At 39.3% G+C, this 12,500-nt stretch overlaps 1 protein-coding gene across 1 annotated transcript in view; it reads left to right on the plus strand.

The window, feature by feature from the left end:
- Window positions 1-12,500, plus strand: part of LOC144975235 (uncharacterized) — a 78,378-nt gene that overhangs the window by 12,967 nt on the left and 52,911 nt on the right. The window contains exons 8-12 of the mRNA XM_078919131.1: window positions 2,246-2,354; window positions 3,185-3,319; window positions 6,124-6,231; window positions 9,498-9,677; window positions 10,635-10,838. Coding sequence (XP_078775257.1) covers window positions 2,246-2,354; window positions 3,185-3,319; window positions 6,124-6,231; window positions 9,498-9,677; window positions 10,635-10,838 — 736 coding nt within the window. The remainder of the gene's footprint in view (window positions 1-2,245; window positions 2,355-3,184; window positions 3,320-6,123; window positions 6,232-9,497; window positions 9,678-10,634; window positions 10,839-12,500) is intronic.

Here is a 12,500-nt window from a genome sequence, read left to right on the forward strand (position 1 = left end):
TACATGACTTAGTTTCTGTAAATTTAGCAACAAAACACGACGACTTGCCATTTCTGGTGGTCAATTTCCACTTACAAATGAAGGACTTGAAGATTTCTTTCTGTACAGTTAGCCCGTCTTCTGTGCTGTGAAGTAGAAAAGTGCCAGAAGACAATATATAGAGAATACATTTTTTCGCGGCGGTGATGGGGGTTTGAACCCGCGACCTTATTGGTAAGACAACTCCGCCTGGCCGGGTGAGAGCGTGACTCTACCGTATAAGCTATCCACGATCCCAATAAAAATCGTATCTAACTCAGGTCTTTCATTTCTAGAGCTCTCTCTCTCTCTCTCTCTCTCTCTCTCTCTCTCTCTCTCTCTCTCTCTCTCTCTCTCTCTCACCGACTACTGGAGATCGCGGGTCCAACACACACAACTTCCGCGAAGTTAGTTGGCCAGCAATTAAGCTTAATAGCCAATATTCTCAACACAAACCTATATAACATAGAAACAATTGAGACTTTGAGTATCCAGTCTTCTGGTACGTTCGCTCGGATGTTCTTCATTTCTTTAACGTGTGTTGGAAAGCAGAAAGCGTTATGGCATTTTGTCTTTCTGAGTTTGATACGAATATTTTTGTATTCGTGGATAGCTCCTACGGTAGAGTCACGCTCTCACCTGCCAGGCGGAGTTGTCGTACCAATAAGGTAGCGGGTTCAAACCCCATCACCGCCGCGAAAATTTTTATTCTCTATTGTCTTCTGGCACTTTTCTACTCACTTCATCTCTTTTTGTCAAAATCCCTGTCTTCCATGGAGCTTGACCATTATGAACATTGCTCACAACGCGCATTCCACTGTTCAGCTGTTTTTAAGTTCTGGATAGTCATTGTCCTGCTTAGGTTATCTCGGGATGCAACGAGGTCGATGGCCTCTAATGTCCCTTGATGTGATTGTGACCTTTTCCTTTTTTGTGGTCTAGTGGTAAGACACTCGCTTTCGGATCGGAAGGTCCTGGGTTCGAGCCTCGCTCGGCGCATAGTTGAGTCCTTGGAAAAGACTCTTTACTGACATTCTCTCACCGTACTCAGGTGTAAAATGAGTACCTGGCCGTTAACAGCGTTGTCTTTGTCCGAAAAATTGTAATATCGCCTAACAGGCGTCATGTCTCGTCCTACATGTTAAATGTTGCTGTTGACCAGGGACCCCTTGTAAAGCGCATTGAGCACGTTAAGTGGATATTGCGCTATATAAATGCTCAATTTTTTTTCCTTCTTTGGACGGGAAATGTTGATTATTAAGTCACTCAACCCTAGAGTTTTTTGCTATCTACTTTTCAAAGTTGAAAGAAATGTATAAAAAATGAGCATGCGCATGGATAGTTTTATTCAACTACCATTAATATGTAAAAACTAAAAACATTAGCTTTGATACTACGCCTGTAATTTGTCTCAGAAAAATGCAACAAATAGGTATGGGGTAAAAGTAACCCGGGTAAACTACGGATATAGTCAGTGTTAGAGTTGAGTGAGTTAAAGAGATGGAACGGTTGTCCGAAATAGGTAGCGCTGAAACATCAGTCCAGATATTTTCGATGTTCTCCCTTTCATCAGTACCTAGTCTTAAAGTGTGGACGGCGTTATGGGTAGGGACAGTAACAAGTTATTGGAGATTATGGTGGAAGAAGAAGTCGCGAAGTATTGATGACGCTTTCTCATCGTAGAAGTGGAAATTGAATGAAGTCACCAAAGATGATTGGGATGACAGGTCGAGTCGAAAATTGCACAAAAAGTTCATTTAAATTCACTTTGCACTGTTGGTATTGATGTGTTATTTTTCTAATAGGCGGGAAGGGGGGGGGGGGGGGGGGGGGGGGGGGTCTATACACTCAAACAAGGTCATGTTTTGTTGTTTGAGAAGGGAATAGGAGCAGTGACTATTTCAAGGGTGGTGAAATATGGGGGCCTATGTGGTCTATAATGATAACAGTGATACCCCCCCCCCCCCCGTGATACCCCCCCACCCCCCAACCTGATCCATGACTTGGGCAAGCCTTGTAGGTATTACCGAGGCGAAACATCGCTGCAGTAGTAGGTTCATCACCAGTCGCTCATAGATGTTTCAACGAAAAATAACAGATTGCAATCATATTTGACAATTTTGCATGTGAAGCGAGTGCTCTACCACCCGAGCTATCGTATATCCCCCCTAACCAAAAAACGGAAGCAATAATTTAACTTCTTTTTATATTTATTTTCATTTTGCAGGCTTTCAAATCTAACGGACCTACTTACACCATGCTCTTCAAAGATTTAAGGGTTACGTCAAATTACTTTTACTTCTTCATGGAAATAGCCTACAATTACCAGTGTCATGGTGGGTGATTATTCCTTATAACTAAAATACTCAATAGTATTAGCAATAGTAATAGTTTTTTTTAGCAGTATTTGTAGTAGAAGTAGTAGTAGTAGTAGTAGTAGTAGTAGTAGTAGTAGTAGTAGTAGTAGTAGTAGTAGTAGTAGTAGTAGTAGTAGCAGTAGTAGTAGTATATATTATTATTATTATTATTATTATTATTATTAGTAGTAGTAGTTATAGTAGTAGTAGTAGTAGTATAGTAGTAGTAGTAGTAGTAGTAGTAGTAGTAGTAGAGAGAGGTAGTAGTAGTAGTAGTAGAGAGAGAGATGTAGTAGTAGTAGTAGTAGTAGTAATGTAGTAGTAGTAGTAGTAGTATAGTTAGTAGTAGTAGTAGTAGTAGTAGTTAGTGTAGTAGTAGTAGTAGTAGTAGTGTAGTAGTTAGTAGTAGTAGTTAGTAGTAGTAGTAGTAGTAGTAGTAGGTAGTAGTATTAGTAGTAGTATTAGTAGTAGTAGTAGTAGTAGTTAGTAGTAGTAGTAGTAGTAGTATAGTAGTAGTAGTATAGTAGTAGTAGTAGTAGTAGTTTAGTAGTAGTAGTATGTTAGTAGTAAGTAGTAGTATAGTGTTGTAGTTGTAGTGTATTGTGTTGTTTGTGTGTGGTGGTGGTGGTGGTGGTGGTGGTGGTGGTGGTGGTGGTTGTGGTGTGGTTGTAGAGAACTCCCTCTCTTAACGACGTCAAAACCGCATATTTGAAGAGCTCGCTGGGATTAGTGTTGTCAATATTTAACCACATCTCGTATATATCTATCTGCGTAATTATGTTATAGAAATGTCACGTCTTTGTACACAGAAAAACCTCAATGTATGGGGAAGATATTGGGATGTGCTAATGATGGATATCAGACCATTTTACACGGCAAATGTCAATGTAAATGTCCTCCTGGACTTGACCCTGACGATCTGTGTAAAACACCATTGAGGGAAGGTCAGTAAAATACCATTTATTAGATTAAAACATGGATACGTAATTATATTATCGAGTAAATGAATCTATGAATACTCTAAGATTTTATATAGATAGTATGCGCTTGGCTAAGAAGCTCACAACATTGCCATCCGGAAGTAAAAAGGACCAACTAAAAAAAAACAACTATGTGTAACCTTGAACGTTTATAATCTGGTTAATATAGTTTAGTGAGAATTACTTAAAACCGCGGCCTTAGTGACGTCAACTTCATACTATAATTAGAGCAATATCCACTTAAAGTGCTCAGATTGTTTTACAAGTGATCTCAAGTCAACATCAACAGTTAACAGGTAGGGACGAGAAATAATACCTATGAGGCCATAAAATATTTTTTTTTCGACAGTGACAATTCTCTTACAGGCGAAGTACTCATTTTACACCTGGGTATGGTGAGATAATTTGAGTAACGACCATTTTTTAAAAAGAACTGTGTCCTGTCTGATACTGATATCTACCGGTCTGAATACGAAATGGCTCTTTTCTCACATTTTCTTACCGTACGCAGGTGTAAAATGAGTACCTGGTCGTTAACAGCATTGTCTCTGTCGAATAAAATTGTAATATCGCCTAACAGGCGTCATGTCTCCTTTTACATTTTACGTCTTGCTGTTGGTCAGGGACCCATTATATTGTCAAGCGCTTTGAGACACGTTTCGTGGATATTGCTCTATATAAAAACTCAAGGTTTTGTTTTCGTATGTAAAGGTCAGACCTGCCTATTCTAAAATCTATAAATTTGTAATTTCTAGGTGTTAAAAATTGTAATTCCTTATTTATAAGTTCTTAGTTAACTTTAAAAATAAACAATATTTTTTCACACGGGGATTAATTAACATGTCACTATCCTTAAAATTATATTGTCTGGCATCAACTTTAATTTTCAATAAGTTTTAATGACTTAGAAGTACTCATGATGTTCTGAAATTGGAGAAAAAATTAGTTATTCTACGATTTTTTCGTAATTGTAGACAGGTCTGTAAGGGAAACCAAATGTTAGAAAATGACTTGGAAACCAAAATGATCAGAATTACAAAATTGTAGTTCTTTGTTAGTAACGAAACTATATTAATAACATCAATAATCATATAAACGTAACCGGAGCCTGATATTCTTAGCAAAGAGCTCTATCTTTCAACACCCATATTATCATTTCGCACAATATCGTTTTTTTAGGATCACAATTTTAATGAAGAAACATATAAGACATGGCGGCCCCTCATGGCGGGTGACGTTCATATAAGGTTAGTACTTCAGAGCCATAAGCCCTTGGAGAGGAGTTCATCCGGACAATAGTAATTGCTTGCTACCCACCCTTTGTTGACCAAAATCGGTCCGGTATAAAAAGTATTTAGGTGCGAGCAAATGAATCTGGCAACAGGGCATCCTGATAACAATTCACAACCTCAAATGTGACCCCTGGCCTCAAAACGGTATTAAGTCGGGATGATTAAGATGCTTAAAATTGAACTTATAACTAGAAATATCAGACTTGGGTTGAGTATATATTATGTTATATTGAGGAGAATAAATATGATTTTTCATGGAACCAATACCAATAATTTATATGGTTGACCAATTTAGTATTAATTTTGGGTTTTTAACACCTGGTTCATCAGACATAATACCGTTTTGATACGATGGGTCACAAATGGTCAATATCATAGCTTCGCAGATTTTCTAAATGATAATTTGAGTCAATGGATGATAGACTTGCCCTAAATAAAATGAAAGGTTTGCAAGTTACTTGTAGATCTATTGAGTTGGAGGCGTGGGTCCAGGAGAAGGAAGTACCTTGTCTGGACTCCGGCTTGGATCATTCTTGGTCTGGCTACTCCTCTTCAGCTGTCCCAGCAAGATTGGATCTAGGCTGGTATCACCTTCAGGGTAATGACAGCACGCAAGTTCCTGTACAACGTGATGATCCTTCGCAGGAGCGGAGGAAGACTTTCGAAGCTGGGTTGACGAAATGAATTTGGAGGCCATACACTTCTTTACTACTACTACTACTACTACTACTACTACTACTACTACTACTACTACTACTACTACTACTACTACTACTACTACTACTACTACTACTACTACTACTACTACTACTACTACTACTATACTACTACTATACTACTACTACTACTACTATACTACTAACTACTACTACTACTACTACTACTACTACTACTACTACTACTACTAACTTACTACTGCTACTACTACTACTACACTACTACTAGTACTACTACTACTACTACTACTACTACTACTACTACTACTACTACTCTACTACTACTACTGCTACTACTACTACTACTACTACTACTACTACTACTACTACTACTACTACTACTACTATTACTACTACTACTACCAGTAGTAGTAGTAGTAGTGGTTTTATAATTTTCATATTTGCCGGAAGTTCTGCGCTTTTTGGCAAAATTTTAATATGGAGTGTATTGAGTAATTTTACGCCAAACCCTATTTTGAAAATAATAGACAGTATTGAGTATTATAATATAGATAGTATGCGCTTGGCGAAGAAACTCACAACATTGCCAGCCAGAAGTATAACGGAGAACACACAAAACTTTGTGTAACCATGAACTTTTATAGTCTGATTAATACGTTTTTAGTGAGAATTACTTATAAACATTGATGGCAAAAAACAATAACAAAGACCCGAATGACGTCAACTTCGTTCTATCTATACTGAGAGCTACTGCTTTAGAATTTGAAATGATAATTGTAAATCACTCCTTTGATTTCAGTTAAAACTTCTACGTGGCCAAAAGGTTCTTACGCACTGCCAGAAGCAGATGAAGGATGCCCTGGAACTGATGTGTTCAAAACTGGCAAACTTACATTCTCCGGACCAGGTACGTAGTAGTAGTATTAGTAGTAGTAAAATTAGTATTAGTAGTAGTATATAGTAGTAGTAGTAGTAGTAGTAGTAGTAGTAGTAGTAGTAGTAGTAGTAGTAGTAGTAGTAGTAGTAGTAGCAGAATCGGACAATAGCAATTGCTTGCTACCCTAAATAGACGCCAGTCTATCGAGTCAAAGGTAAAGCACATTCTGTCAGATCAAACAGATCCGGCTACCCATTCACCGTTGAGTGGAACGGGAGGGGGGGGGGAGGGGGTTAAGAAAAAAAAAACCCCAGAGATCAGAGTCCTTTTGCGTTTAAAGCGAGTGCTCTACTCACTGAGCTACCCCCCCCCCCCCCCCCACCTTCTAACATAGCCAGTATAATATATACAATGTGCAATATGCCGGCTTAAAACAATAAATGTGACCTATAGACACGAAATGGTCTTTTGTTTGGGTAAATATTAAAGTGAGAATTTAGGTAACAGGCACTGGTGTAAGAGAAAGAACAGAAAAAATGTGTATGAAACAGTGCCAGACAAAAGAGAGAAAAAAAATAAAAGAAGAAAAAAAGAATTCTGGAAGCTTTGTTGTTTTGTTTACTTTTTTTTTTTTGGGTTGTTTTTCTTTGTATTTTTTTTTTTTTTTGGGGGGGGGGGGGGGGGGTTGTTTTTGTTGTTGTCTTTTATTTGTTGTTTTTTGTTTTGTTTTGTTTTTGTTTCTCTGTCTGCATTTTTTTTTTGTATTTTTCTCTCTGCTTTGTCTGGAACTGTTAATGTCATACACAGTTTATCTGATCTGTATGTTCAGATAAACCAGATTCCAAAATAAGATGTTAAAGTTTAAATGACCAAATAATTTATTTTTTAAAGATTTATTTAGTTTAAATAATTATATAGATTTCCCTTAACTATATATAAAAACTTAACACAAGTCTCAGATTTTGTATTATAAATTCAATTTAAAACATTTAATCTAAAAAGCTGAGGTTTTATATAGCACAATACCCTCAAAAGTGTTCAAAACACTTTATAAAGCGTCCCTGACCAATATATCACTTAACATGTATGACGTGACATGACTCTTGTTAGGCGATATTACAATATTTATTTTTGGACAGAGACAGCGCAGTTAACGGCCAGGCACTCATTTTACACTTGAGCACCGTGAGAGAATGTAACTAAAGAGTCTTTTCCAATGACTCAACTATGCGCCGAGCATGGCTCGAACCCGGGACTTTCCAATCCGATAGCGAGTGTCATACAAGACCACATAGCCGCACAACTACAATTTTTTTTTTGAAGGGGATGTGTCTGGACTGTAACCTTCTTCTTCTTTCAGCTTATCGCACATATTGCGGCTATGTGGTCTAGTGGTATGACACTCGCTTTCGGATCGGAAGGTCCTGGGTTCGAGCCTCGCTCGGCGCATAGTTGAGTCCTTGGTAAAGACTCTTTACTCACATTCTCTCACCGTACTCAGTTGAAAAATGAGTACCTGGCCGTTAACAGCGTTGTCTTTGTCCGAAAAATTGTAATGTCGCCTAACATGCGGCATGTCCCGTCCTACATGTTAAATGTTGCTGTTGACCAGGGACCTCTTGTAAAGCGCTTTGGGCACATTTAGTGGATATTGCGCTATATAAAAAAGCTCAATATTGCAGCGTTGTCATAATGAATAACACATCTCCATGCATCTCGGTTCATAGCATCATATCATCCTCCTCCAGGCCCAGTTCTTTCATATCGTCCTTTACCCTATTCAACCATCTAGTCTTTGGGCGTCACTTTTTCCTTCCTTTTCTCCCGCTAATTGTATATCCCACGTACCTACTCCCTCAGTCGTCTCTTAACATGTCCGAACCATCTTCTCTCATCTTTATCGTGCTAATTGTATATCCCACGTACCTACTCCCTCAGTCGTCTCTTAACATGTCCGAACCATCTTCTCTCATCTTTATCGTGCGGATATGTGGTCTAGTGGTATGACACTCGCTTTCGGATAGGAAGGTCCTGGGTTCGAGCCTCGTTCGGCGCATAGTTGAGTCCTTGGAAAAGGCTCTTTACTCACATTCTCTCACCGTGTCACGTTTCGTTCTACATGTTACGTGTTTCTGTTTGTCAGGGACCCCTTGTTAAGCACGTTTAGTGGATATTGCGCTATATAAATGCTCTAGTTGCTATAGGTCATTGATCAATTCTTTACGTCAGTCAACCTTGTCAAGACTTTAACCAATTGTCTCAAAACAGCTTTATGTTAGGGCGCCCCTTCTTTCAGCAGAGCGAATTTGCTTCTTTTAAACTCCAAAAATCTTAAAGATCCTAAGTGGGCAAAGTGGTCTAGTTGTATGACACTAACCTTCGGAACGGGAGTTCCAGGCTTTCAGTCTATTCCGTTCTAAGCAGGTGCATAGTTGAGTCCATGAAAAAAAAAGGTCTTAACCCTCTCCTTATCGATTATTTCCAGTATTTTACCAAAATGCCAGGCTTACCCAGCAGGAAGATGGATTTTTAAAAATCAAACAATCTCTCTACAAAACAACTTTATTTTCTTATTAATTAAACAAAGAACATTGTGATGCACAAAATACTCTGAATAAGAAAAATTGTATATTATTGTGTCGTAACAAATGTGACGATTTTGCCGTAGGTGGTAAGGAGAGGGTTAACTCACATTCTCTCACGTATAAACAAAAGTGATATTTCTCAAGCACTCATGTATAAAATTATGAGTACCCAGCGTTGTCTCTATTTGAAAAAAAAATGTAATATCGCCTAACAGGCATGATGTCTCGCCCTACTCGCTAAGTGTTGCTTTGACTATGAATCCATTGTAAAGCGCTTTGAGCACGTTTAGTGGATATTGCTCTATATAAATGCTCTCTTTTGTTCTTTGTTTATTTGCTGTTTCTTTTGGTATTTTTTGTTTTTTGCTTTGTTATTTTTGTTGTTGTTTTTTTTTTTTACTCAGGTAGAATGAGTAAACAGCGTAGTCTCTGTCTGAAAAAAAAGTAATATCGCCTAACAGTCATCATGTCTCGTTCTACATGTTACATGTAGCTGTTGATCAAGGGACCCCTTGTAAAGCGCTTTGTGCACGTTTAATGGATATAGCGCCATATAAAAGCTCAAGATTTTTGTTTTTGTTTATTTTTTAGTTTTTTTTTCCAATTAAAAAAAATCATTTCGACTTATAGCTTTATGTTCATCTCGTTCTCTCCGACATGATACGGGTTTGAGCCGATCGGCAATAAATGGCATGTCTTTCTTAATTACAGGTGGCAACACTGTGTCAGATCCATACAACCTGGCTGGAGAAGTGAACGGAAAAGCAGCAGAACTTCATTTTTGTGCGAAAACAACAAAAGATGATGTCTTTGAATCCGAGGATGAGGCAAAGTTCAACTGGCCTGCTGGAAATTTCTGTATTTACCGAAAAGGAGACAAATGCCCAATAGGTGATAAATAAATAACAATGTGAAATTGAATGGAAGCTTCAATTTAATATACGAAAACAGATAAAAATTGACGTTTCGGGTTTCCCCTTTATAAAAAAAACAGGATGAATGAAACAATACAGACGATGTTTCATTCATCCTGTTTTGTTGATAAAGGGGAAATCCGAAACGTCCATTTTATTATTTTTCGTATATTAAATTGAAGCTTACATTCAATTTCACATTGTCATTTAATTCTTCGAGCTTCGAGCAGCAAGATTTACATTACCCAATAGGCGATAAGGATGTTTCAACTATTTATTTATGCAACGGTTGTCAAAGACGATCTGCCACTGTCAGTGATTGCCATCAAGTCAATGTCATCTGTAAATCGTAGTTTGCATAGAACTCTGCCCCCTATTGATACTGTGCTCTTGTGGTTTTCGAGAGATTCTTGCATCAGGGCTAACCTACATCGAGAATGACTCCGACGACCTGGCACTGCCGTCCTCTGCCGTCTTCCGGATAAAGACGTCGGCCACGGACAAAATGCTAAGAATAAAGAGTTAGACCTATTCATACCAAGCTCGAAAAAGAAAAGGGCAGGGGACGTGGGGTTCTTAGTGTGGTAGGTCTAGCGGGTCTTCTCTTATTTTTAGTATTTTGTCCGTGCTCGACGTCTTTATCCGGAAGACGGCAGTGCCGGGTCGTCGGAGTCAGTCTCCGGTGTGGGTTAGCCCTTATTCTTTCCAAATATAGGTTGAACAGGGTGAAATAACACTACGAACTTGTTTTTTTTTGTTGTTGGCTGAACAAGGGTTTTGAGCCCGAAACGTTCCGTGTCGAGTATTTTGTGTTTTTCTTTTAAGCGTTTTTTCAGTCCACAGCTTCTAGCAGCTTAGTATCACAATGATGAATATAAATGTAATTTTTATTAATCTAGCTTCAGTTTTATTTCTACATCTTTCATTTTTCCAGGGTTTACATCTCGATCCATCAAGTTTACCAGTTCCAGCACGCCATCAGTGACAGGCGAAGTAGCCGATGGCCACTTTGACAAAAAGATGGAATTAGTGCTCTGTTGTCAGTTGCGAGGATTTTACGAGTCGCCTGGGGCGTTTCCTGTGGAAACACCGTTTGCTTTTATCAGACACCCAAACGAAAAGTGTCAATATGTAGAAGGTATGGGATAATTGGGCTGTCAACCCTACTCTTTACTACCCTCGTTTGAGATTTTTCTAAAAACACCTTACCGACAATTTTCAAAAAATTTACTGAAATGTCATACTGAACCAACACACAACTTGAATATTTAAAAGCAATAAGTGTATGCGAGGTATAGATAGAGATATAATTTTGTTGAGTTCTTCTAAATATAACAAAATATTTTTCTTCAAATTTCGTGGTTTGTAAAACAAAAATAAGAAAAGTGTTATCTTTATCGTAACGGATGTGACGATTTTCTTGCAGTTGGTAAGGAGATAGTTGAAGGGCAACATCCACTCATGATGTAAAAAAAATTCTTGAGCATTTATATAGAGCAATGCCCGCTAAACGTGCTCAAAGCGTTTTAAAAGGGGATCCCAAGGTCAACAGCAGCAACACTTAACATTATGTAGGACGAGACATTTGAAGATGAACACCTGAAAAACTGTGGCTACAGCATTCCATCTATGGAGTGGATGGGCACACCCCATAAACTGAACGTCCTCGTTGGGACCCAGCTTCTCTCATATGAGCCGAATCCGAAGTACCTGGGGGGTTACGCTGAACCGCAGCCCTACCTAGAGGGTCCATCTCGAAGGCGTTGCCAGGAAGCTGGCGGGAACAACTAGGGTTGTTGATCAAGCACTTCTGGGAACTTCTGCCCTTGCACTATGCTATTCCACTGTCGAGTATTGCGCTCCGGTGTGGAGTAGGGGCAAGAACGTTGAGAAGATTGATGTAAAACTTCGCAAGTCAACGCATAGTATGTCGGGAAGCTAGCAACAATGCCTAGAGAATGGGGCCCGATAATGGCAGCAATCCAGCCCCCCCCCCCCCCCCGATGTCCGGCGTGAGATGATTACAAATGGGTGGCTTAATAAGATCGAGAGGGGAAGCGGGGTAACCACTCTCAAGCGCATAATGGACGATGCAACCGTTTCGAGCCGAAACTTTTTACATAGCTTCCCTGACTTCGGACAGGGCTGCGCATAAAAGATAGATGTCAGTTTGGATGAATTCAATCCCTCGAGGGGGCGGGGACATAGACTCCTCGAAACTGGGAGAGAAGTTGGCAGGATTCTGTACCAGCAAGAGGAGATGCTGGGTGGCGGCGAATCGACTTCGGTCGAGTACCTGCCTCACAGCATCGTCGATTCATCAATGGCGACTTGCCACCTGTCTCACATATTATTGAATGCGTTGTGGACAAGAGCCCGAAACCGCAGAACAACTAGTCGAGCGTTACGTTGTAAAAAACCTTCAGAGCGGGTTCGTGACCGTACACGAATGCGGCAATGAAAATGCGACCTAGACATATCATTATAACATAGTAATGTGACAAAGCTGCTGATTTCGGATTGGAAGGTCCAGAGTTCGAGTCCCGCTCTGAGTGGCGCGTAGTTAAGTCCATGGAAAATGCTCTTCATTCACATTCTCTCACCGTACTCAGGTATATAATTACTCAGGTGTAAAATGGCTACCGTTGTCACTGTCCGAAAATTTTGTAACCGCCTCAGAGGCGTCATGTTTCGTCCTACAGGTTAAGTGTTGCTGTTGGCTAGGGACCTCTTGTAAAGCACTTTGAGCACGTTTAGTGGATATTGCACTATATAATAGCTCAAATTAAAAAAAAAAAAA

The sequence above is a fragment of the Berghia stephanieae genome, chromosome 6 (genome assembly GCF_034508935.2).
Source record: "Berghia stephanieae isolate SIO BIC M18660-M18661 chromosome 6, UCSD_Bste_1.3, whole genome shotgun sequence".
NCBI classification, from domain to species: Eukaryota; Metazoa; Mollusca; class Gastropoda; order Nudibranchia; family Aeolidiidae; genus Berghia; species Berghia stephanieae.